General features: G+C 30.5%; 4 protein-coding genes across 4 annotated transcripts; all 4 read left to right on the top strand.

The window, feature by feature from the left end:
• The first annotated feature begins 6,496 nt into the window (after positions 1 to 6,496).
• LOC103580169 (bromodomain-containing protein DDB_G0280777-like) lies at positions 6,497 to 7,993 on the top strand. Its single transcript, XM_008561838.1, has 3 exons — positions 6,497 to 6,736; positions 7,005 to 7,125; positions 7,191 to 7,993. The coding sequence occupies exons 1-3, from the start codon at positions 6,497 to 6,499 to the stop codon at positions 7,991 to 7,993; spliced, it is 1,164 nt and encodes a 387-aa protein (XP_008560060.1).
• A 2,394-nt stretch (positions 7,994 to 10,387) lies between these two features.
• LOC103580048 (DNA polymerase subunit gamma-1, mitochondrial) lies at positions 10,388 to 14,483 on the top strand. The gene is made up of 3 exons (XM_014440724.2): positions 10,388 to 10,478; positions 10,556 to 11,291; positions 11,365 to 14,483. Exons 2-3 carry the CDS (start codon positions 10,558 to 10,560, stop codon positions 14,348 to 14,350), a joined length of 3,720 nt encoding a protein of 1,239 aa, XP_014296210.1. The 5' UTR covers positions 10,388 to 10,478; positions 10,556 to 10,557; the 3' UTR covers positions 14,351 to 14,483.
• Positions 10,388 to 15,370, top strand: LOC103580049 (probable RNA-binding protein EIF1AD). Its single transcript, XM_014440725.2, has 3 exons — positions 10,388 to 10,478; positions 14,490 to 14,762; positions 15,104 to 15,370. The coding sequence occupies exons 2-3, from the start codon at positions 14,496 to 14,498 to the stop codon at positions 15,296 to 15,298; spliced, it is 462 nt and encodes a 153-aa protein (XP_014296211.1). The 5' UTR covers positions 10,388 to 10,478; positions 14,490 to 14,495; the 3' UTR covers positions 15,299 to 15,370.
• A 3,489-nt stretch (positions 15,371 to 18,859) lies between these two features.
• Positions 18,860 to 24,871, top strand: LOC103580046 (neuropeptides capa receptor). Its single transcript, XM_008561653.3, has 6 exons — positions 18,860 to 20,289; positions 21,580 to 21,670; positions 22,421 to 22,620; positions 22,708 to 22,956; positions 23,027 to 23,393; positions 24,005 to 24,871. The coding sequence occupies exons 1-6, from the start codon at positions 20,010 to 20,012 to the stop codon at positions 24,243 to 24,245; spliced, it is 1,428 nt and encodes a 475-aa protein (XP_008559875.1). The 5' UTR covers positions 18,860 to 20,009; the 3' UTR covers positions 24,246 to 24,871.
• Positions 24,872 to 25,961: the final 1,090 nt, after the last annotated feature.

Consider the following 25,961-nt stretch of genomic DNA (forward strand, 5'->3'; position numbering starts at 1 on the left):
CGAGATAATTGACTTCAAGCCGATATTACCACTGACTGTTGGTAAAAAAAATTTCCTACGATAACTAGATAAATGTCAAGTTTGAAATCACCCAAACAACTAGAGCTTCAGCGTACAACTTGAGTTGTGCACATCCAATTTTTTAAAATTATTATTATGCTACTTCCTTGACAGCCAGTTGAATTCAACCAACAGTCGAATTGCGCGTAAATTTGACGTAAGATTAAAGCCGCTATTTGACGTACTCGAGACATGAAAAATTAATTAAAAACATTTAACTGCATGCAGTTATGCAGAAGAAGCTCAAAATGACTTAAATTGTTTAGATTTGATTTTATCGTTTGATACATATTGGAGAAAAGTCAGCTCGCGAGATCTAGCAACTATTCAACAAAGTAAATTCAAAAATCAAAAAGTAAAAAATATGTCTCTAGTTGAAGTATTGTTGACGTCATTTGTTGCGTCTCAAATTTTGATGTCTCACAGACGTCAGTTAGCATTTTTATGTGAAATTTGCCGTCAAAAAGAGCTCAAAAGTTGACATTGAAATTTTGTATGTGTATCGTACGTCATTAAGACGACAAAAGTTTCAGCTCAAAAATTGTGCTAAAACTCTAGTTATCTGGGTGGTAAGCTTGATCCCAGTGACGAGAGTTTCAGCTGGAACTTTTGTCGTCTCAGTGATGAACGATACACATAAAGAATTTCACGTCAACTTATGAGCGCTCTGTAGGATGTATTGTAGGTCTAGAAGCAATTAGTAAATTTTCTGGAATAAAAAAAAATAATTTCTTATTGGAAAGGTATCGGAAACGATAAGTCAATCGTTTAGAATGAGGAAATAAAATAGTCTTTGCTGTGAACCACTTTAAATTTTGCATGTTTCTACAACACCTCCTTTGGTTGATAGACTTTTTGCAAGCCAAGGCCATTAAATAAAGGTCCTGTCAATAATTCCAAAATTTAAAGGTTTACTTTGCGCGAAAATAAAAAAATCGGTTTTTTATCAACTAAAGTGTAAGGCATGTTTGACGTTTCTTTGACTCATTCTGAGTCTATCTTTGCAAGATGCCATATGTAGGTTATTATTATTATTATTATTATTATTATTATTATTTGATAATGATGGTGCAATGATGACGCATGTAAGACTGTAACGTCACTTGTGAAATTTTCCTCGAGACGAGACAAGTCACACTAGCACGCGCGCACGTGTGATTGGCCGAATATTTAACTCGTCCACGTGTGTGATGCTCAGATTTAAAGGCGGCACCAACACACATGACGTGAATCATCAAACTCTAATTCGACTGGCACTGGTCCATGTAATGGATCCGCGATCTCGCGGCATACCAACTGTGACATTCGACAAATGCTTTATTAATTTTTTTATTTAATTATTTAATTCATTTATTTGTCCTTCATATTTTATTAACCCATAAAATTATTCTTTTAATTAAGCCAATAAAAAATTTATTTAATTATCTAAAAATTCAAATATTTAATTACACTCTTAACTTTGAAATTAATTGATTGATTAAATAAAATTTTATTTATTTATTTAAATAAAATGGAGCGAACAAACTAAATAGGGAACTCCAATCGTGACGAAATGGTTTTAAATATACAACAAGCTCGCCCCGGTTTAATTGCCAAGCAAATACTGTCGATTGGTTGATAAACTATACATCTAACCATTAATAATAAAAATAATAATAATAATATACTGAAAAAAAAACTCCCTATTTACTCCATATGCAAAAGATTTTTTTTTAAACTCCGGAACTCCGAGTAAGCGGAATAAATTTAAATAAAATTGGTAACCACTGAATATACTCCCGACTTTTGACAGCGTAATAATAATAATAATAAATAATAGTAATAATAATAACGAAGCTTTTGAAACTGCTGTCTTATTGTCGGATATGTCAGCCCCGAAAAACGTATACATCAATCGCTAAAACTATACGTCTATTAATAGCACTCTGTTATTTTCTATCCTCGTTTAAATCCAAGACAAATAGTTAGTTATTCAATCCTGACACCAGCCATTAATTTAATATCATTAATTATTTATGTTTGGTAAACAAACAAATTTATAAACAAAATAAATTATATTAATTATTTTATTGTCTCATTATAATTATAATTATAGCACTAAAAATAATTTATGCGGATATCAATCTACATTTTGTTATTTTCACCTGATGCTACAGACTTTATTTAGACGTGATTCATTAGCCCTTCAGATATTTATAAATTTATTTCTCAATAGCTAATTATTTTTACTTTTAACTCTATTTTTTTTTTTTTTTACTTCTAGAGTAAAAATATAGAAAGGTCGTTGAACTACAAGCAATTACAAAGTGTCTGTACAAATCAATTAAATTTTGTCCACTAAAAGTTTAATTATTGTCATACAAAACTCAGTACAAAAAAATTTCATAATTTTTGGCACGACTTTTTTAAAAATTACCTCATAAATATGAGGGTTTTTTTTTTTATAAATAAACCGTCATATTTATTTTAAATTTCTCTCATCAAATATTGTAATTAATATTTCATTAATTAATAAAATAAAAAATTTAATTGATAAGTATAAAAAAAATAAAAATTATCTTACCAATAATATGTTGGTACTTTTCAACAAACTGCGAGGTAGTTTGAATTCCCATGAGTGACAGATCTATAGTAGACGTCCAGGGCATAGACAAAAATCTTTCGCGGGTTACACACGTGGCTCCAGACATTCGTTATGATTTTAATCACCTCATATATTAATTAAAAATTATCAACTATTTGTTTATTTATTTATTAGCTCACACTTCACAACACTGTCACTGTATTCAATAATTTAAGCTGTTTTTTAAATAAAAAAATAAATAAATAAATAAAAAAAAAATGAATAAATTGTCTGACTGGAGTAGTCGCTATACTACTGATGCAGTAAAAAAAAAATGTAAATAAAAACACTCGAGGATAAACAAGTTGACAGAATAAATATTCCAACTATCGATTTGAAGGTCGATTCTGGTAAACAAAATAAACGCGAGCCAAATAATTAATATTTTATAACCGGTGGTTATTTATTTTTATAATTAAATGCCAAGTATGTAATCTGTATATATTTAATTAAATAAAACAATGTCCGATTGTTGACATTTAACAGTTAATTCAAATCCGAGTTAATCCGCTTAACATGTACCAGTTAATGATCTTCTTGCGGCTGATGCCAAGTGCAGTAATTAGTGTACAACATATTTTGTATCAAAGTCTTGCACTTCACTGTTTCCCTGCGTATGAATTTTTTTGACACCCGTAAGTGCGCCCGTTTTTTTTCCGCAATTTATTCAGCGGCCTGGAGGCGCGATTTACGGGTGATTGATGATGGTAGATTTATTTTATTGAGATTTAAACGGGGGTGTGCTACAAGTACGATCCACGATCAACGACTGCCGTGAGGGAGAAAGAGTGCCTGAGCCGTTTAGCATTGGCACCGTGTACTCGTGTGTGCTCGTGGGGGCCTATTTTAAAACCACTGTCCTTCCAACTGGGTGTGAGAGAAAGATAAATTTTAAAATGAGAGACAGAGGCATTGAGTCAAAAGATGAAATGAGATCGACCAGTCTGATCCGTGTTAGTTGATGTACTGATGCTCTGCATCAAATTTAAATGTTTTTTTGGCAGGTGTTCTTCCTGTAGTTTTTTTTTTATCACTAGAACAACTTGCGACACTGATACAAACTTTTCTTTGTAAATTTGACATTTGATTTAGATCCATTTCAATTTTATCAGCAATTAATTTGATAAAAAAAAAATTAGTTAATTATTTGATTAATTTTTTGTATGAAAAAACCCATTGAAAATTTTTTGTCAAAGTTAATAATTTTATTATAATTTTTCTGAGAAAAATCTCGGACGATTAAAATTATAAAATATAATCTGTTATCTCAGTAAAAAATTAAAATTCATTGACGGTGATAATCTCTTTCTACGAAAGCGAACAACGAGACTAGTCAGTGAAAAATTTCCATGATGAAAAAAACGTCAACAAAGAACTTTTAATAGTTGACAAAGAATTTTTAGCCGCAAAACATCTCGGAATGTCAGAATGTGAAAAATCACCCGACAATGTCAACAAAAACATACTCAATTTTTGTGCTATTAAAAAAAATTATTTAAAAATAGTTTAAGTATTATTAACAAATAATAATAATAATACTCTGAAATTTTATTTAAAAGCACAATGATCTTTTGTCGCACAATTAAATAAAAAAGTTTTATAAGCTCTTACGACTAGTAGTCATCGAACCGTTTATAGCATTACTCGGAACGTTGAACAAGGAGTAACCAGACTAAAATCGTTTTATTTAAACTTGTCACTTTTTATTAGTCACACTTCTTCGTAACTAATCGACATTAACATCACTATATTTTTTAAAACATAAATTCAAAAAATCTGATAGACGTCAAAAAATTTCAATCATTTTTTTCTCAAGCATTATCTAACCAAATAAAAAAAAATCTACGTCTGCAAAAATCATCGAATAAATATGAGCATGAAGCTCTTAAATCAATCGTAGGTTACATTATATAAATGTATTTTTTTTTTTTTTATTTTTTTCACACATGACTTCTTTATTACAAACCACCCGCAGTATCTCTCGGGCGTTGCACACCCACAGTACATTTTTCTTTGACTCTCATTCTTCCATTGCTTTCAGACATGTCTCCTCTAACTATACAACATCGTCTGCAATGTTGTCTGTGATCACGGTTCCACGAAGACATTTAATAAATACCCATCAACACCCACACCTTCGGTATTTAATAAACTCTGATACATTATCATATTTATAATTATAATATATTTTATAAATTAATTAATTATTATTGAAGGGGAGTCTGAGGCACAAAGGCCCCTTTCAAAAATTAGGTAAAAATTTTTTTTTTTATTTTCCGTCAAGTTAATTTTTTTTAGAGGCCCATTTTACCCCACATATCACATGTTGGCCTACTATTTACTATTTACTTGAACTCGAGCAAAAATTTTCTATTTAATTTGAAGTTAAAAAAAAATTCTGCGATTTGGGAAATTTATTAGAGGAGTAATTGGGCGGTAATTATTTAATTATGATTTTTGGATAATATCTGGGGGCAATTAGTTGCAGCGACGACATATCATGTCTACTCGCACGTGATTATTTTCTCTTTTCATTTAGTTGGAGGATCGGAATGACGTCGTCATTCTATTTGCGATGCGGTAGACGACAACGATATCTTTAGAGTCTTACGATACATGAATATATGTAAATATATATAAATATTCTGATATGTATATGTATATACATACATATATATATATATTTAGGTTTGTAATGTATGAATGCGTCTGATACTCGTTGAGTTTCGACAGTTTCTAGAAATTTTCTTTATGTAAAAAATTAACATTTTATTTATTTATATATATATATATATATATATAAATAAATAAAATGTTAATTTTTTACATAAAGAAAATTTCTAGAAACTGTCGAAACTCAACGAGTATCAGACATATATATATATATATATATATATGAGTATCAGATATATATATATATATGTATTGTAAGATTATTATTTCAATCTGTTTACAAACTTGTCTGTCTAAAATTTAAAGTGATGCTGATATTCAAAACATGAGATTATAAATTTTTGACAAGGTCATTTTATGGACGAATTCTAAAATAAAATAGCTTTTATTGTCTGTACTTGAATTATTACTTTCGCTATGCTCTCTACTTACATTCATTGCATTTCATTTTTTTTTTTTTTTTTTTTCTAGAAATGTAGAATTAGATATTTTGATTTAAATTGTCGCGAGCTATGAACTCAGTTTGGAGCAAGGCCAGAATAAAAAAATATTCGTGGATATACAATTGATTTATATTTAAAAAATTAAAAAATTCTAAGTAATTTATAAATATTAATTAATAGTAAGAAAATTTTTAAATTATAATTCTTGGATAATTAAATTAATTATTTTCAGGAGATTGATTTTTAGATTTCAGATGTCAAAATATACCAGAATTAACTTATTCCTCGAAAAGTTAAATCTTTTAATACTCTGGGATTTAAATTGTCCCGCGTAAATTATTACCAATAATTCAACCCGTTTTTCAAGATATAAATATAGCAAATAATGATCGTTATTTACGATTATTGTACTTTTTTTATGCAATGGAAAAAATTATTTTGTAAATTTATTGTTTTTAAAAATATATCCAAGCTGCATATATAAATTTTATTATTACGCATAATTCAAAAATATTTTTTGTCTACAGATAATTCTGATTTTTCCAAGAAAATCGAATGCTCTGAATACTGAACTAAAATAAAAATCTTCATTACATAACCGCTTAAAAATAACCTCGATTGTCAAAATTCTTTAAAATTATCCAGTGTTAATTTTTTCGTAGCACTCAATATTTAAAAAAAAAAAAAAAAAATTGCAATGAACCCTTACACGATGTGTATGTACAACGATTCGTATTCGTACCCTTGTGGCTGCATTAAACCAAATAACAATCAGCTCAGAAATAATTACGAGCAAGCAAATAATTTCTCTTACGAATGGAGCCGACTGGGACCGATGGGAGGACTTGTGGAACCAAAACTTATTTATGTGCCTACAGTTCCTTCTGCAGACATCGAAATAGAGACAAACATTAGAACTAAAATATCACAGCAACCAGTTAGTTATAAAATTAATTACTGCAATTTTTTAATTAAATAATTAGATCAGGTTGGGGCTTCGTAGTTTTGATACTGACCCGAAATTTTGACTTCAAAAGTACTCTGGTAACTCCGGGACTTTTTGCATTATCGTGGGTGTGGGTCCATCTTACCCCTATAGATTTTAATAATTAATAGAGTAGCCGAATTTCCAGAGTTTTAGTTTTAGAAAAATTTTGAGTCTGGGTCTTTTTGAAAATTTTTAAATAAAATAAATTTTTGTTTAGAAACTGGGGATTGTCAACCATATGCGAAGTGGATTTTCACCATTACCACCACCAGATTTATTGCGTCGCGTTAATGAGGAACGATTGCGCACGACCTATCAATCAGATTTTTGTAACCTGGGTAAGAAATGTTTTAAAAAATAAATTTATTTATTTATTTATTTATTGACAATTTAAAATTTTTAGACAACTATCCACTGATAAGCGATTACAATAATTGGATCTACAATAGCAATAATAAGGCAAGATTGTCCAACATGCAGAGAAAAGAATCTGAAGAGATGATCGAGTGTCGACCGCAGCCGAAACCGCCGTATCTCGGCGGTCACCAAATACCCGGGAGAGCTCCCCGCGATTTCAATTTCGGGGTAAAGGAAAAAAAAACAAACGCTCGCAAGCGCTCGAGTCAGACTAGTCGTCTGTCTCGTGGGTCTAAAGATTTTCATAAAGTGGAAATAGATAATTCACAATTAGATAATCCTAGGAAAAGTTTTGCCGAAAATGAGGTAGAAGTTGATTCGAAATTTTATGAAAACACGGCTGCTAATTCGCCGAGACATTCTAGCAATGGTCTAGACGATGAGTTTTCTTATGACAGCAGTAAAAAAAATAGCCTTGATAATTACGATAACAATAATGGTGACAATAATAGCAATGATGATAACAGTTTTAAAAACAATAAGAATAACAATAGTATTGATAGCAGCGGGAGTAAAATTAAAAGTATCAATAATGACACCTACGTAAATTTGAATTATTCAAACCGGAAACGGAGGTACACCATAGACTTGGGCAGTGAAAATTTCGATATCAATTTATTGCCACTGCCTTGGATGAGCGAGTATCAGGACACCATAAGCGGAACTGCTGACGAAATTTTGAGAACAAAATTACACTACTACGGAAAATTGCGACTTTTACCAGAACACATCGCTTACAAAAAAAAGCAAGCGGACAAAAAAACTAAGGATAAGAAAAAACAAAAATAATAAATTACTTTGCAAATTATTCAGCGATGAAATTAAATGTCTACATCACTTCCTGGTTACTATTGATAGCTCAGCATTCACTACTTAGTCGCTTATCTAACGGAAGTGATAGCACGATGATTTTATATTATCGGTATAAATTGATGTTATTGTCATTTAGTTTACAGCCTTCGGTAGTTTAAAAACAAGCGTTGGATTGACATAAACAAAATATTAAATTTGTGAGGATGTCCATCAAAGTAATTACTGATGATGAAACGATGTCTGTTAATTATTTATGGGAGGTGGGAAATTTAAATCGGCTAAAATTAGGGACTCGGGAGATAAAGTCACCAGTGTTTGAGGTCAGTGAGGGCGGCAACGAAAATAAATGGTATTTTTTGTTGAGTTTTAACGGGGATTGTTTGCTGATTGATTTGAATTTCCGGTCTTCCTGCAAAAGAGGAATCCAGTACAGTTATTATGTCCGAGATAGTGAAGACAAAGTTGGGGATAAAGATAAATTTGAGTGCGTACACAAAGGATGGGGCTCGGGTGATTTTATAACAAGACAAGGATCGGTGGTCATGAATAAATTTTTTGGAAGCCTTGTAATATTTTGTCAAGTTATTTGTAAATTGAACGTGAACAGAGAAGACGAGCTTGTGCTGCCCAGGTGTCAGCTGATTGATGAATTGAATTTTTTATTTGGAATTAAAAATAATGAGGTTGCGGGTGAAGTCAAAGATAATTCGCAAATTGAATTTTTTCATGGAAAAAACTTGGGGGCAGAGATAGACGATAAAAAAAATAGTGAAAATGTGGAAATTGAACTGTCTGAAGATTTACATGACAAAGATATAGATTTACCACAAAAGTATTTGAAGATCGATAGTTTGAGAGTCATGTGCCAGGATTTTATTTATAAAAACATACATATGTACGATATCATTGACGTTTTCACTGTCGCAGAGACTTCAAATGCTGGTGTTTTGAAAGCGTATGCCATTGAGTTCATTGACAAAAATATTGACCAAGTTCTTGACACCACATCGCTTGAGGAAATTCAAATTAAAAACCCGCGTCTGGCTGTTACTTTGCTACGAAAAGCCGCAGATAAAGTGAACGAGTTTGGGAAAAAATTGAATACATTCAAAAAATTCCTTCCTGTTCACTAAAAACTGAAAATAAATGTAGGTCAATTATTCAATCTTAAAAAAAATTTAATCAGATACTCGAAATATTATCATTTTATTTTTAAAAGCCGATAGTGTTTTGAAAAAATAGTTTCATTTTATGACGTCATACATCATAAAAAATTAATGCGATTTTGTAACATTTTCATGTGAATTAAAAATGAATTTTATTATTTTCCTCTATTGTCATTTTCCTTTCATAGATGAAATTTTGTATTTACCCGCCATATTTGAATAAATAAAAAAAAAGTTAATTAAAATAGATGGTGTGGACGTAATTCGTTATTTTTTTACAGAGGGAAATATTAAAAAAATGTATTTTTTGATGAAGCGATAGGGCTTCTGCTTACAGAGATCGAAAAAAAAATTAGCTTGCAGTTTTTATCTGGAATAATCTGACAGAAAAATATTAGTTACGGGCTTAGAGGGGATTTGTGATGTTACTGCCACTCAATTTCCATCCGGGAGAAAAAAAAATGCATGAAATGATATTTTCCAATGAAGTCATGCAGCTCCAGTCTATAGAGATGGAAGAGATAATGTAAATTACGGCTTCAGAAAAATCTGACATGAGGATACGATTGGTTACAAACTGTGAGAGGATTTAAAAATAATTCCTGATGGAATTTTATAGGGATTACAATTATTTTAGGGCATTAATTTATTAATTATATTATTTAATAATATATATTAATATTATTTTAGTTTTTAGCCAGTACATGTACATGTAGAATTAAAAAATAATATTTTTATCAAAAAGATTCATTTTTATATAAAAAGCTGGGGATTAAAATTAAAAATTTGAATTTTTAGGGAAAAAAATTAATTTTTAATTCAAAATTTAAAAATAAAAATTTTAAATTTGAGTTTTTAGGGAAATAAAATTTCAATTCGAAATCTTGGGATTAAAATTAAAAATTTGAATTTCGCGGGAAAAAATTAATTTTCAAATTAAAGTCTTGGGATACGAATTTAAAATTTGATTTTAAAAAAAAAATTTTATTTTAAAAATCTTATAAATTATAACAAAAAAAAAGTGATATATATATATATATATATATATATATATATATATATATATATATATATATATATATATATATATATATATATATATATATACATCAACTGATAAAGTAGAAATCGATTAAAAAAGATAAAAAATGGAACCTCAACGAAACATTCTACACACGTGTATTGTTATACTGATAATATTATTCAATATATGATATTTCTGTGCATTTCTCTGGATTTTTTCAACTCGACTCAATGTTTTTTAACATTTCCTGACAACATATAAAAAATCACAGGTAAGCTCACCATCGCACTTAGAGAACTAACTTTTCTGTCAACATATTATTATTTTGCATTTCCCTCGTGGCTCCAGACATGAGACTTAAAATAAAATTACTAAACATCTGCATCCGTCATAAATGCTCAGACTCAATCAATGATTCCGTTAAAAAATTAAATAACGTCACCAAACGTACCATAAGAATTAAAAAATGTGCCAAGCCGATCAATACGCCTCTAACCTCAACGACCACCAGCTCCAAAGAATCAGCGGCAAAAAATAATTATTCAATTGACAATGACAGGAAACGTCATCCAGCAAATAAATTTTCTGGTAAAAAATTAATTAATGATCAATTTTATCATGAGAATTTAAACGACCAAAGTCTTTATGATGATCACATAATTGATAATCATCAATCAAAAAATAAAAACAATGAGAATTTAATTGATAATTCAAAATTATCAGACTCTGAGATCACAGAAAATAATAATGAGGAATTTCGTTTTAATGAATTGAATATGCAAATGTTATCAAAAAATTTGCACAGCCAAATATTTAAAAATACCGCCAAAAATATAAAACTATCAAGCGAAAAATTAAAAACACTGAGAGAACAATTACAAGCATTTGGTATGAAAATAAATGAAAGTTCAAAAATTCCCGCCGCTGAAATAGATCTGCCGCCTCTGGAAGGTGACAATTTGGAGGAACATTTTCACAATATCGCCGCAGCTCAAGCCAGACCTTATTTCAAAATCCTCGAGGAGATGGTCAAGACAATTCCTGAGATGCCCAGTAGCTGGAAGCTGCAGGAAGGATGGACCAGGTACGGATTTTTTCAGTAAATGATGAAATTAATTTAAAATATTTTAAATTACAGTATTTTTTTACGGCTTCAGGTACACGAGGGACAAAATCGAGCGGGTGGATTACCCACTAGAAGAGGGAATTATTTTTGACGTCGAGGTCTGTATGAAGGAAGGACCACTGCCGACACTCGCCACTGCGGTAACTGCTGATGCCTGGTACGCCTGGGTATCAAAGTCGCTGGTCGATGGCTCGAGTATTCCCGTAGAAAGCAGATCCTTCACGCTGGACATGCTGATACCCATTGAAAGCACTGCTCTGGAGTTTGGTAAGAAGCTGAATGAGCATCAGAAAAGACCAAAAATAATAGTAGGCCACAATGTCTGCTATGACAGAGCGAGGATCAAAGAGCAGTACTGGTTGAACTCCACTGGGACGCGTTTTGTTGATACCATGTCGCTGCACGTTGCGGTCAGTGGTATGAACAGTTATCAGAGGACGCTGATGATGAGTAAAAAAGACCCGTTGGATCATGAGGAGTGGCTGAATGTGACTTCGTTGAATAATCTGGCAGATGTGTACAAACTTTACTGCGATAAGAGTCATGAGAAATCAATGAGGGATTTGTTTGTTGAGGGCACGCTGCTAGATGTGCGCGGAGAGTTTGATAAGCTTATGAATTACTGTGCCAAGGATGTAGTTGTGACGCACGAGATACTGCAAAAACTATTTCCATTGTTCAAAGAAAGGTTTCCGCATCCTGTTACGTTCGCGGGGATGCTGGAGCTGGGGATGGCCTACTTGCCGGTCAATACAAATTGGCAGCGTTATATTGAGGAGTCGGAGGCGACTTTTGATGATCTAAATTATGAAGCCAAGGTCAGTTTGGCCAAGCGGGCTGATGAAGTTTGTAAGCTGATGCATGATGACAAGTACAAGGAGGATCTGTGGATGTGGGACCAGGACTGGAGCACGCAGACTATCAAAGTGAAGAGCAAAGCGACGAAAAAAGTCACGGTTGAAGATAAAGTCGAGGAGGAGTCGGACTACAAAAAATATTTAACTGATGGAGAGGACGAGGTCGATGAGCTGGAACAAGAGTTCGGATATTTAGATGACACCAAGAAGCTGCTTCCAGTCAAAATGCCGCAGATGCCGGGGTATCCCGCTTGGTACCGCAAGCTCTGCCTAAAGGAGAGTGAAGAGAACTGGGCTCCAGGTCCGCAGAATATCAGCACGTCGATGAAGGTCACTCCAAAGCTGCTAAATCTCACGTGGGAAAACTACCCGCTGCATCATATAAAAGAACACGGATGGGGATTTTTGGTTCCTTTCAACAACGACCCAGATGTCGTCACTCAGTTACCGCTGAAGCAGCTACTAGAGCAGTGTCCGCTGCCACGTAAGGACGTTACTAATTCAGACACCAGCTACGCGATGGCTACTTTGAGGACCGATGTCCAGAACGAGTTGCACAGAATGGAATTTTGGCGCGGTCGTAAAAATAAAACCAAGTCATCGAAAAATTCAACCCCGGATATATTTTATAAAGGCACTGGTATTTGGTGTGATGTGATTATTGATAACTGCTGCTGGTTTTTTAAACTTCCGCACAAAGACGGACCCAAGCTCAATGTCGGCAACCCTTTGGCCAAGGACTTTCTGAATAAATTTTCCGAGAACGTTCTCGCTGGCTTAGACTCTAGTGCAACTGAGGTGTTAAAAATAGCCAAGATGGTTTCATACTGGAGAAACAATCGTGATAGAATAATGTCACAGTTAGTTATATGGTTGAACAACGACGATTTACCTTCAGCAGTTCGTCGAGGCAGTAACAGTACAAGTAGTAGTAGTGCTTCTGCTTCTATTAATATTGCCCGACAAAGTTATGGAGCCATTATACCACAAGTTGTGGTGAGCGGAACTTTGACTAGAAGAGCAACAGAAGCCACATGGATGACAGCTTCAAATGCGCAGGTTGACCGAGTTGGCTCGGAGCTGCGTTCAATGGTACAAGCACCGCCTGGCTATAATATTGTCGGAGCCGACGTTGATAGCCAAGAACTTTGGATAGCTTCGCTGATCGGTGACGCTTATTGTGCCGGCACTCATGGCGCAACACCTTTCGGCTGGATGACACTCATCGGCAATAAATCAAACGGCACTGACATGCACAGCGTCACTGCCAAAGCTGTCGGTATATCGCGTGACCACGCGAAAGTTATTAACTACGCAAGAATTTACGGTGCAGGGCAGAAGTTTGCCGAGAGACTTCTCAAGCAATTTAACCCCGCGATGACCGACGCAGAGGCCCTGGCTAAGTCGCGTAAAATGTTCGATATCACCAAGGGCAAGAAGGTTTTCAGGCTCAAGAGAGAGTTCATCAGCGAGGACTTGAGAGATTTGCAGTACACCAGCTACGATGCCTACAGACTTTGTAAATTATTTGGAAAGTCTTTGGCGGAAATGTTTGACGGGGGCAAGTGGTGCGGAGGCTCAGAGTCGGCGATGTTCAATAGACTTGAAGAAATAGCCGGAAGCAAGCATCCGGTGACGCCGTTTCTGAACTCGCGTTTGAGTCGCGCGCTCGAGGTCGACGATGACTTGAAAGACAAATATCTGCCAACAAAAATAAACTGGGTCGTTCAGAGCGGAGCTGTTGACTTTTTGCATCTGATGCTGGTGTGCATGCGCTGGCTGATGAGAGACAATGCCAGGTTTTGTTTGTCTTTCCACGACGAAATTCGTTACTTGGTACCGGGAAGGTTTAAATACAACGCCGCGTTGGCGATGCACGTCACCAATCTGCTGACAAGATCATTCTGCGCTGCGAAGCTGGGGATCCATGACCTCCCGATGTCGGTGGCATTTTTTGCGGCCGTCGAAGTTGACACGGTCCTCAGGAAGGAGGCGAGCAGCGACTGCAAGACTCCGTCGAATCCTTATGGGATGGAAAGCAGATACGGAATTCCTGCGGGTGAAAGTCTTGATGTCTGGAAGGCTGCTGATAAAGCTGACGGGTCTCTCGGGCCTTGGCACTCGGCTTTGAAGAAAAGAAAACTTAAAATTTCTAACTAGTGATTGATAAATAAAATTCAGTTATTGTAATTTAATATTTTGAGGAGAATAATATTTGTTTGATACTTCAAATCCGTTTAAATATGTTAGAATAAATATAAATTTAAAGTATAATACTTTTGTAAATTTAATTTTACAGATAAAAATGTCAAAAGTTACTAAACGTAAACATGTTACAAAGCTTCAAGAGGATTTTAGTATTCCCTTGGAATCACAATCAATAGTTCAGCTTGTCGAGCCGCGGGGTAATAATCTTCATGAAGTGAGTGACAGTACAGGCGAACGATTTCTCGTTTCAATGCCGAGTATTTTTCGAAATAATGTTTATGTAAAACGGGGTGACTTTGTTCTCGTCGAATCTATACCCGAGGGTGACAAAGTCAAGGCTGAAATTATTAAAGTCCTTACTGAGGTATGTTTACATTCATTTTTATTTATAATTATAATTGTAGCCCAGGGAGGGAGCAAAATGAGTGCTTTTTTATATTGTTTAGAGTACTCTATTTTGCCCGCGAAAAATTAAATTTAAAAAAAAATGTACTTGAGTCCCCGAAAACTTTCTATTTTCTTAAGTACAACCGACATTATTTTTTCGGGTCATGTTGCCCTCGGCTTAATAGTTCCAAGGGTTCAACTGAAATAGAAAAATTCCAAGCCGAGGGCAACACGAGCCAGTGCAAATTAATACTGCAGTTTGCACTCTTTTGTGTCTCTCCCTTCGCTACATCACGAGATATTTATTTTTATTCATAGGAACATATCAAGTACTACCGATCGCAAAGTGTGTGGCCAAAAGAGTTCGATAAAACGGAAGCCAAAGAGAAAGAGCCTCATCCTGTAAATAAATCAAATAATGATAGTGATAATGAAGATGATCTTTTTATAAATACCAACCGTAATAATCAGTACACTAATATCGACAGTTCAACTTCTGACTCAGATGATTGATAAATAATTTAATAAAATTGTTATTTGTATTTTAATCAATAAATTAAGTAGCAATAAAAATTTTTAAATAAATAAAAATAGTTTATTTTTATTTTTATTTTCGAAAGTAAAAGACTCCTAAAGTATTTATTTGTTGTTAATACATATCAAGCATTTCAATCAAATGCACCCGATAGTTGATAAAGGTTTTTTTATTTTTAATTTGAAATTGTAAATTCTTTAGCCCGTTTCATTGGACGATGCAAATATCGCATCCGATAAGGTCTATTGTAGTTCGGTATCGAAAAACTTTTATTTATTTTTAGTTTCCTTTAGGTTCTGACTACATGTTGAATCCTCTGAAGACTAGATCCAATAACACGGATTCGATATACTCTAACAGTCGACGAGGGACACATTTATGTTCTAGTTTTTTTTATACCTCCTGAATTTATTCTCTTGCAATCGTAATTCAATGAATTATTTATTGCTTTTTTATTTCGCATAGAGTCATTAATTATCTGAGTGCTTTTAAATTTTTGTAAAGATAATCATTCGCCCATTAGAATCTTACTGTTTTAGTACTTTTAATGATATACGCTGAAACTTGGGTAATTTTAAATAGAACTCGGAGAGCTTTTTACTTTAAATGAGAAATAATATCGAATAACTTATCATAATATTAAAATAATCGCGATAAAAATTTTTTGCTTCACAAATCTTGTAATTTAAAAATAAATTATCTATCAACTTAATATTCTAATGCCACCCGGGTAAAAATATTCGGCCAAGAAAGATAAATTTGCCCGAAATCGCACCGAAACTACACGATTTTATTCAAAGACGTCTAAACTTTCCTGAAATCATGTAAAAGTTGAAAAATTTTATTGAAAAAGGGTCAAAAAGACTGAATCTGACCGAAATCACACCGAAACCATACAGTTTTATTCACAGAAGCTTAATTTTGCCTGAAATCACATCAAAGTTGAAAAATTTTATTCTTAAAGGGTCAAAAAGACTGAATCTGACCGAAATCACACCGAAACCATACAGTTTTATTCACAGAAGCTTAATTTTGCCCGAAATTACCTCCAAGTCGAAGAATTTTATTGAAAAAAGCCGAAAATACACCAACATTTTATTATTCTTAATGAATAGACTGAAAATTGAGCCAGCATATTGTCGGCCATACTCGAAAAAATTTCAAGTTTTTCAGGCCTAAGTTTTCGGTCTTGTATTCACTACCCGGTCCGTTTTCGGGCTGGGAAAAAATTTGATTATACTGGCTTGAAATTTTTTTACCTGGACTATACAACAAATTGAATAAATTTTTGGATTTATCGATTTATAATGAAAAATAATTTATTTAATCTATTTCTCATGATTTTTCTTATCCGTACTAAAAGAAATAAAAACTTAAAAACGGAAATGTATCATGTCTTATTTTATATATAATATATGTCTTCAATAAAACATGAATTTTTCTTGTTAAATTTTATACTCTTATTACGTTCTTTATTCACTTTCTTTTGTACTATTTTTTACGTTCATTTCGTTGAATAATAATCCGTGAATACAAAGACCGATGGCTTTAAGAAAATGTTGCCTGATAAATATAAAATTTCCAATCGACTTGATAGCTTACATTTTCCCAAGGACATGTTTTTTGCGACATCTATTGTCTGTTATAAAGTAAAATGAAAAATTGATAATAATAATAATAAAATTTTTTTTTTTAAATATAAGAAAAATTGTGTATCTTGTTGGAAATAACTTTTGATACGCGCGTGATTTCAAAGATTTGAAATACATAAAAGAAGTTATTTCTCTTATATTATTATTATTATTATTATTATTATTATTATTATTATTATTATCATTGTAATTTAAAAAATGAACTTGGCTTCCAGTTGTCGTACTGGCTGATAAAAATGATATACCATTGTCTCGATAACGCGCACAGCATAGATAACTAAAGATGTATTTACACTTTTCGATGTGTAAAAAATTAAAGATAGCATCTTGTCTTTGTTTCTTTAAAAAATATCGCAATAAACTAGATATATATATTTAATAATTAATTTTATAACAAGCGAAAAATATTTTTTCTCTTTTTAATTTATCGTCGAAATTTAAATTTGTCAAAAACTCAAAAATTTACTAACAAGATAATTTTTCAGTTTTAAAAATTCAATTTTCGAGGTTTTAGTTTTCTTTATTTTTTTTTTTTTTATTTATTATATATTTATCAGCTGGTAAAATAACCAGAGAGTGTATAAAAAAAAAAAGGTCTCAATCCTGTGGGATTTTAAATGTACACAGTTTTTTTTACGGAATATATGTTCCTAATAAGAAAGTGAAACAAGTTCACTAGAGAAAACGTATTTTTTTTTAAACTTTTTTTTTATGGGAAGAAAAACCTTTTTCACTACTTATCCGAACAAATCACTCAATCAATCTTGGATCCGTCCTATCCCAAATACCCCATGTGTCACTATTACGCCCAAAATAAATCTACTTCTTTACAATTGTCAAAATAAATGAATGAATGAATGAATATACTATAAAAAAAAGTATAATGTCAGATAAATACGTCACAAGTCAAAGATAGTCTGCGTGAAAAAATGAAATTTTAAACTACGAGAAATTTGAATATATTTATTCAATAATTTATAGACTCGGGAAAAGAGGGATATTGAAAACTAATTGACCCGTAAAACTAATTAATTATAAAAAAAAAATTATTATTTGAATATGAAAAAAATTTAATATATTTACTAAATATTTATGACCTCATTATTCATACTGTTATAATAATAATAATAAAGAAGGGGGGTTAACCCCCTGAGTATTCAACTAACAAAGTAATAATAATAATAATAATTATAATAATAATAATAATAATAATAATAATAATAATAATAATAATAATAATAATAATAATAATAATAATAATAATCTTAATGATAATAATAATAATAATAATAATAATAATAATAATAATAATAATAATAATAATAATAATAATAGTAATTATTATTATTATTATTATTATTATTATTATTATTATTATTATTATTATTATTATTATTATTATTATTATTATTATTATTATTATTATTATTATTATTATTATTATTATTAAAATAAACAAATTACAGTTTCATTGGATAAAATTTTCTTATTATTATTAAATGTTTATTTTTAATTTTTGTCCAATGTTTCGTCAGTTTCCTAATATTATCAATTATCAGAAAGGTATAATCAAAATTAATGTACATTTTAAATTTATAACATTAACTAATAAAAATTTAATTGTTAGATAAAATTATATTAATTAAAATCATATAGATTATTTAATAAACCATTAATTACCTCCATTATTAAACATTAACTGTCAATAAATAATTAGAACAATTACATGCTTTATAAAGTAAAAGACCTAGTACTCGATCACTTATACATTTGCATACCTATATTTAGTAAAATCTAGTAAATAAATATACAAATACATGAGCGATCGTGTACTAGTTCTCAGATCGTGTACTGGGTCTACTTTACAGTTTTTCCTCAAACAAACATTATCAATATCAGTATAATACTTAAATTTGACAATGAAAATTTTTTTTAATAAACAATAAATTAATAAAAAAATATGTTTTCCAAGAAAACTAACACAGGATGCTAATATAATTGATAGTCAAATGGTAAACAGCTCATTTGATAATAAGTCCGCATAAAACATCAGATAATGAGAAATTTTCATCCAATGAAGTGATTTACTTATTTTAATTAATTATAATGAATATGAGACAAATTTTAAATTATTATTAATATGAATTTGAAATAATATTTTGATTTAACGATCCCAGAAATAATGTAAATAAATGATATTTAATTGAGTAAGTGGTATTGTCTGTGCTGGTGTACTATTAACTGATAAATAACTCATCCTCTTTATAAACTCTGATTGTGTTAGTCTTCAACACTCTAGTGTACGGTAGACATTGCCATGAGATTATCAAGACAGTATTCAACTTAAAACTCGGGACTTTAGTCAACTTCTCAATTGTTGTTACAAAAATATATATACCTAAACCTGCATCTATATATTTTCAATTATATTACTACTCATTATTTAATTAAATAATTTTAATAACTTGTGTAACAACTGTCGTCAGATATAATTCCGTAATTGAGTTAATTTAAATTTGTGTTGAATAAGTTTAATTTATTGTATACAGATATATTTGTTGTTATTCAAAGTAAATAATATATTATTTTGTGTGGGAAGTGAAAGAATATTTTTTATTGTCGACAACAAAAGGCTGTAAAGTATAGAGTAATATAAATAAAAGAAGAAGAAGAAATAAAAGTGATGGTATTGTAAGAAAATGGTTTCGTGACAGTATGCAACGTGGAATTTGAAAATAAACCAGAGTTCAATTTCTAGTTTGTAGTAAATAAAAATCGTGCAATGCTTTGAAAAGTAACAACCACTTGAACTCGCTAACTCAACTTGGATTTTCTCACATCGATTTTTCCTCCTAACAACAATAAATATGTCGAGTGAATTTAATGTCTATTGGCTTTAAAAATCCGCCTCGACTATTTTTTTCGACTAAAAATTTTTTTCCTGCCTTAAAAATGGAGTTAGCAACAAATACTTGACAGCAAATGTCAATTTAAATGTAAACATCCATATAGAAAAAGGAGCTTAGTGAAAATTAAAATGGAAGGATCTGAGGAAAGTGACTTTGAATATTTCTGGCAAGCACTCAACCGAGAAAATTTAACCGAAGAAGAGTACTTAAGTAGGATACTAGGGCCTAAGTACCTTTCATTAAAGCTCGTAATACCTCTTACACTGGCTTATGTCAGTATATTTGTTACTGGGGTGCTTGGTAATGTCGCGACTTGTATAGTAATCATCAAGAACTCGTCAATGCACACATCCACCAATTACTATCTTTTTGGCCTCGCAATATCTGACCTAATTTTACTCACCCTCGGTAAGTTATTCTACTAGTCACCTCTTACTTATTACGCAACAGCACCTTCCTTATATTTATTCAGGCGGCTGTCAATCCATTTTACTCAATCGATTTTGTAAATAAACTTTTGATAAACATATTTTAATTGATATTTTTTTTTTTTGATCTACTTATAATGAAGTACTTATAAATTATATCCAAGTTAAGCGATAAGATTTTCTAATAAAATCGTGTATATATATTTTATATATATAAAAGATTATTTACATTTATCGTAAGCGATTATTTGTACAAGATAACTCGCTACAATTTGCGTCACTTAATATAGATTAATTTAATAAACTAATTGACAAATTTTTTTTTTTTTCATTTTTTTCATTTTTTTCATAATTTCATATTTTTTTTTTTTTTTTACAATATTAGCTGCTGCTTTTACTTTAGGTATACAAGTTATTATTATAGTTTTTTTTGTTACGAAAATAACACGCGATTCGTTACTAGGGGTTGCTATTGTACAGAAAATTTTCATTTAAAATAAAAGAATAAAATATTTTGTTACAAAGGAGCCGCGGGCTAAATAATATTTTTCAAATTTTTTAAAAATTATAAATTACTGTTTATTAAATTAATTTATTTATTTAAAATGCCTAGGGTTAATTTTTCACGTTTTTACGTCACAAATAAAATTTATTTTCTTGTAATATTTATGAAAAGTAAAATATTTGTAGTAAAAATCAAGAAGGTAAAATTTTTCGTGTCCTTGGCATTTTACCCTCTCTTACAATGTCAAGTAATTTAGTAAAATTAATTGAAAGAGAAAATTTGAGACTTGTAATACGAGACGTGATTGAATCGAGTGGCTGAGTAGTTGACACATGCAACAGGTAGCGTTAAATTGGACGGCAATCCCGTAATCATAAAATTTTTTTTTCCGTCAATTCTTCAGTCTAGCGACTAGAAGTCTAGACATTTCTATGAAATATATAAATCGCTTTATTTATTTTATTTATATAGTTTACTAGAATACTTATATAAATAACAACAATAACAGGTGGGAATAAATATAAGTTGAGTAATTGATTTTCGTGACTTAGTAACGGATTACAGTTCTTTGTACAGAATGCTACTTAATCCTCTCAAGTTCGGGGATTAATGTTCTGCAATGCACAAGAGAACTTAACGCTAATTAGTCTGAAAATTATACAACTATTTATTGAATTTTTTTTCACCCGCTTTACAAACTGTTTATTAATATTTAAAACAAAAATATTTATTATTTATGTAAGTTATAATTGATGTTGTTAATAGGTTTGCCTAATGAGCTTAGTTGTATTTGGCAACAATATCCGTGGGTGCTTGGAGTAACTTTATGTAAACTGAGGGCCTACGTTTCAGAAATGTAAGTAGTTTCTAATGATGCTGGTCTAGAGCAGACGAAAAAATTCAGAGAGAAATTGTCTGACAATTTTCGTCAATTTTTCGGCAAAAAATGAACGGCAGTTTTTTTAATATGACAGAATTTTTTTTTTTTAAACAAATTGATTATAACGTAATACTACTTGTGATTTAGTTATAATTAAAAGTGATTTTACATCAAATATTTTCCAGAATTATTTTATAAAAAAATTGCCGAATTATTTTTGATGTCAATTGTCAATAAATTTCTCGTGATTTGATCGTACATAAAATTTATGGTCATTTCGCATTCTATTTTCAATTAAATCTTTTTATCCATAAAAAAAATGTTTTTTAATCCTCATAACTTATTTTTTGAGAGAGAGATTTCCAAGTTGAAAATTAAAGATTCAGTTAATTAAAATTTTTTTTTATAAATATAATTAAAAGTATTTTATTATTAATAAGCAAATTTTTTTTTTCTTGAGGATTTCCAAGTCGAGAATTAAAGATCCAGTTAATTAAATTTTTTTTTTTATTAAAAATAACTAAAAGTACTTTATTATTAATAAATTATTTTTTTTATTTACCAAGTTTCTAAACTCTAGTATATTTTTTATTAATATCAAGATATATAGAAGCAATAAAATAAAAAAATAAAATCAAAGAGGGAGCATTTTTCATATCAGAAGAACAGGTGTAACGCGGACAAAAAAACTAATTAAATAATATTTATTGATGTAATTTATCAAAGGTCCTCGTATGTATCGGTATTAACGATAGTGGCATTTTCAATGGAACGTTATTTAGCGATATGCCATCCCCTTCAAACCTACACAATGGACAAACCACAAAGACCAATTATAATAATGTTCATCGCGTGGTCTATTGCTTTAGTTTCGGCGGTTCCTTTTGCCATCTATACAAACGTTAACTACGTCGAGTATCCACCAGGTACAGAGTGTTTTAACGAAGTAATTTTACCCTACACTAAGGGTAATACTGAGTAATTTAATCTATTAATAATTAACGACATTACAGGTTCTGGAGAGGCGTCCGAAGATTCCGCAATCTGTGCGATGTTATTACCAGACATGCCCGACTTCCCTCTTTATGAATTGAGTTGCGTTATTTTTTTTTTAATACCGATGATTATTATTCTCGTTGTTTACACGAGAATGGGCTTGAAAATACGCAACAGTGCGTGCAGTACTCAAAATTCTATGGTACAATCAGCCCATTTAGAATCGCGACAAATCCAGTCGCGTAAAAGTATCGTCAGAATGTTGAGTATGTCAAGCTCTTTACAATTAATCAGATGTAGGGATTATAGTTTTTTTTAATGCAATATTTTTTACAGCCGCAGTTGTGGTTATGTTTTTTTTCTGCTGGGCGCCATTTCACGCCCAACGTCTGCTTTACGTTTATGCCCAAGAAGCAGACTACTATCCAGATTTAAATGAGTGGCTTTATATACTTAGTGGAATTCTTTATTACTTCAGTACTACGGTCAATCCAATTTTATACAATCTAATGAGTTTGAGATATCGAAGCGCATTCAAAAAAACTATATGCTTTAAAAAAAAGTCACGAAGAAGCCAAAGCTTTAATAATCATAATAATAGTAATAACAATAACAATAATAGAAGTAGTCACAGAGACAGAAATTTATGTCGCTGTGGATCCGATCGAATTCCGCATAGAACCAATTTCAAATGCACATTCAGGTAAAAAGTTTTTTTTTATAAATGAATGAACAAAATTTATTTATCGAAGCATGTCTGGCAATTTTTATTTTTTTTTTCTTAAATTTTTCAAAGGAAATAGTTTATTTTTATTTTTCAAAGGAAAACTAATTTTTTTTTCTAAATTTTTCAACGGAAGACTTTATTTTTTTGAGTTTTGCATTTGATTATAACTTGGAAATGTCTATACTGTGTAGAATTTAAATTTTATCGATATTTGGACTCAGAACTTTTCAGTAGGGCATTTAATCCTGTGGAAAATTTTCCGCGAAACTTTTGTTCGTGACACTGAAACTTTGGAAGTTATGAGTGATTTTACAGAAGCATGAATTAAAAATAAAGTTAATTTACAGTGTAAATCGTCGGACGGAATATTACTATCGATATTTTTTACAGCAAATTAACCACTTTGTAAAGTTGTTTAATTAAATATTAAAAAGTTTCAGCATAAAAAATAAATGAAAAATATTTTACTGTAATTTATTAATGGACAGACTGAAATTATAATTAGAAAATTTGATGCATGAAAAATTTAAAGTTAAACAAGGCCGTCTATTGCTGTATTTATTAAAACAAAATAAATTAAATTGCAGAAATACAATAGACCACGCAAAGGAAATGTTCAAATCCAATTCAACGCGACACGAATACAACAGAGGAGCAAAGTTGCCTATTGATTACAACAGTGTCATGAAAATAAGTGATGGAAATAGCGCCAGAGGGTTATTAATTAACAAACATCTCCCAGTAGATCAACAAATGAGTAATGAGAGTACCAGTAGTTTTGGTAACAGAGTTAATGAGACTATTTCTACGGCAAGCAGCGCCGTTTAATTTATTTATTTACTCTTTATTGTTTATTTATATGTTGTAAATATTTGTTATTAATATATATATATATTTTTTCCAATTATTATTTTTATTAAACATTTGAATGGATAAATTTATTTTTCTGTAATTTTTCTGCTCAAAATTCAGTCGAGTGTAAACGTAATAAATTCCTGGTTTCATTCGAATATTATTAATACAATTAATTTTTGTAAATAGGTTTTGATTTTTTAAATTTAATAAAATAATGAAAAAGATATTACACGCGGTTAATAGATACATCTATATATATTTATATACTATTGACATGAAAACATACAGTACTATAATATTTTATATGATTCGTGTGCGTATGTGAAAATAAAATTGAATTGAATGGAGTATTGAATAGCTGGGCCATACCTCCTTTAATTTAAAATTATTTGTATGTTTAAACCATAAAATATAGCGCGTTCTTTTGGTAGATAGAAAATTTAAAAAATTTATTGACAATAACATGAATCATAATTAATGGATTTGTTGTTTATAGCGCCGCAGGCTACATCAAATCGACTAAAAAGTTTTTCAACGGTATTTACATTTATATTGAATGTAATATTTGCTGATATTATTCATGTACTAAAGTTATTAAAAGCGAGTTGATTAAAATTTCAAATATTTAATATTAAATATTTGTATTATTTATTTTTTCAAGTATTTTTTTTTTTACTTTAATAATTTAAGCATTTACTTTAATTTAATTTATAAATATATATTTACTTTAATTAATCATTAAATTAACAATCAACTGATTGCGATATTTTTATTTTTTTTTTAAATAAATTAGAATATTTGATGATGATTAAGAATGAGTTAATTGAGTTTCGAGCGAGTTAAATAATTTAGAAACAGTCAAATGTAAGATAAATGAATAAATTTTATGAAAAAAATATAAATTGACGTGTAAACAAACAAATTTTTACTACAACTCGTTGACAAAATTCAATAGACTTGTTTGTAAAAGCGATCGAGAAAAAAAATCTCTAAATTTTTTTATGTCACGTAATTTTAAAGAAAAGGAAAAATATAAACTCAATTTTCTGATAAATTTTTTATCTAGAAATAAAAAAAAAATAATTTTATTGTAATCGGAACTATTTGCGTTATTATGATTTCCTATAACCCAGCGAATAATATTTGACCGAAAAAACACCGAAAAAAGGTCGGAAAAGCTAATCTGACAGAGGGAATACCGAAATCTGTCAACTTTATTCAAAGAAGCTTAAATTTTCTCAAAATTAAACCAAAGTCGTAGAATTTTATTTAAACAGGATAGAAAAGGCTGAATCTGACCGAAATCACACCGAAACCATACAATTTTATTCACAGAAGCTTAATTTTGCCCGAAATCACATCAAGTCGAAGAATTTTATTGAAAAAGGATCGAAAAGGCTGAATCTGACTGAAATCACACCGAAACCATACAATTTTATTCACAGAAACTTCATTTTGCCCGAAATCACGTCAAAGTCGAGAACTTTATTGAAAAAGGCCGAAAATACCCCAACATTTTATTATTCTTAATAAAATGGCTGGAAATTGACTGAGAAATTGAACCAATCTATTTTCGGCCGTAGATTTTTTTTTTTTTTAAATAAAATTATAGAACTTTAAAAAATTTCAATTTTTTAGACATTTTCAGGCCTAGATAGTTTTGGTCTTGTATTCAATACCCACTATGAA

Source organism: Microplitis demolitor, chromosome 1, assembly GCF_026212275.2.
Source record: "Microplitis demolitor isolate Queensland-Clemson2020A chromosome 1, iyMicDemo2.1a, whole genome shotgun sequence".
NCBI lineage: Eukaryota > Metazoa > Arthropoda > Insecta > Hymenoptera > Braconidae > Microplitis > Microplitis demolitor.

Coding starts and splice junctions, on each gene's coding strand:
- LOC103580169 (XM_008561838.1), top strand. CDS start 6,497: ATGAACCCTTACACGATGTGTATGTACAACGATTCGTATTCGTACCCT. Junction 6,737..7,004: donor CTAAAATATCACAGCAACCA/GTTAGTTATAAA, acceptor ATTTTTGTTTAG/AAACTGGGGATTGTCAACCA. Junction 7,126..7,190: donor ATCAGATTTTTGTAACCTGG/GTAAGAAATGTT, acceptor TAAAATTTTTAG/ACAACTATCCACTGATAAGC.
- LOC103580048 (XM_014440724.2), top strand. CDS start 10,558: ATGAGACTTAAAATAAAATTACTAAACATCTGCATCCGTCATAAATGC. Junction 11,292..11,364: donor CTGCAGGAAGGATGGACCAG/GTACGGATTTTT, acceptor TTACGGCTTCAG/GTACACGAGGGACAAAATCG.
- LOC103580049 (XM_014440725.2), top strand. CDS start 14,496: ATGTCAAAAGTTACTAAACGTAAACATGTTACAAAGCTTCAAGAGGAT. Junction 14,763..15,103: donor TTATTAAAGTCCTTACTGAG/GTATGTTTACAT, acceptor TTTTATTCATAG/GAACATATCAAGTACTACCG.
- LOC103580046 (XM_008561653.3), top strand. CDS start 20,010: ATGGAAGGATCTGAGGAAAGTGACTTTGAATATTTCTGGCAAGCACTC. Junction 21,671..22,420: donor AGGGCCTACGTTTCAGAAAT/GTAAGTAGTTTC, acceptor AATTTATCAAAG/GTCCTCGTATGTATCGGTAT. Junction 22,621..22,707: donor CTACGTCGAGTATCCACCAG/GTACAGAGTGTT, acceptor ACGACATTACAG/GTTCTGGAGAGGCGTCCGAA.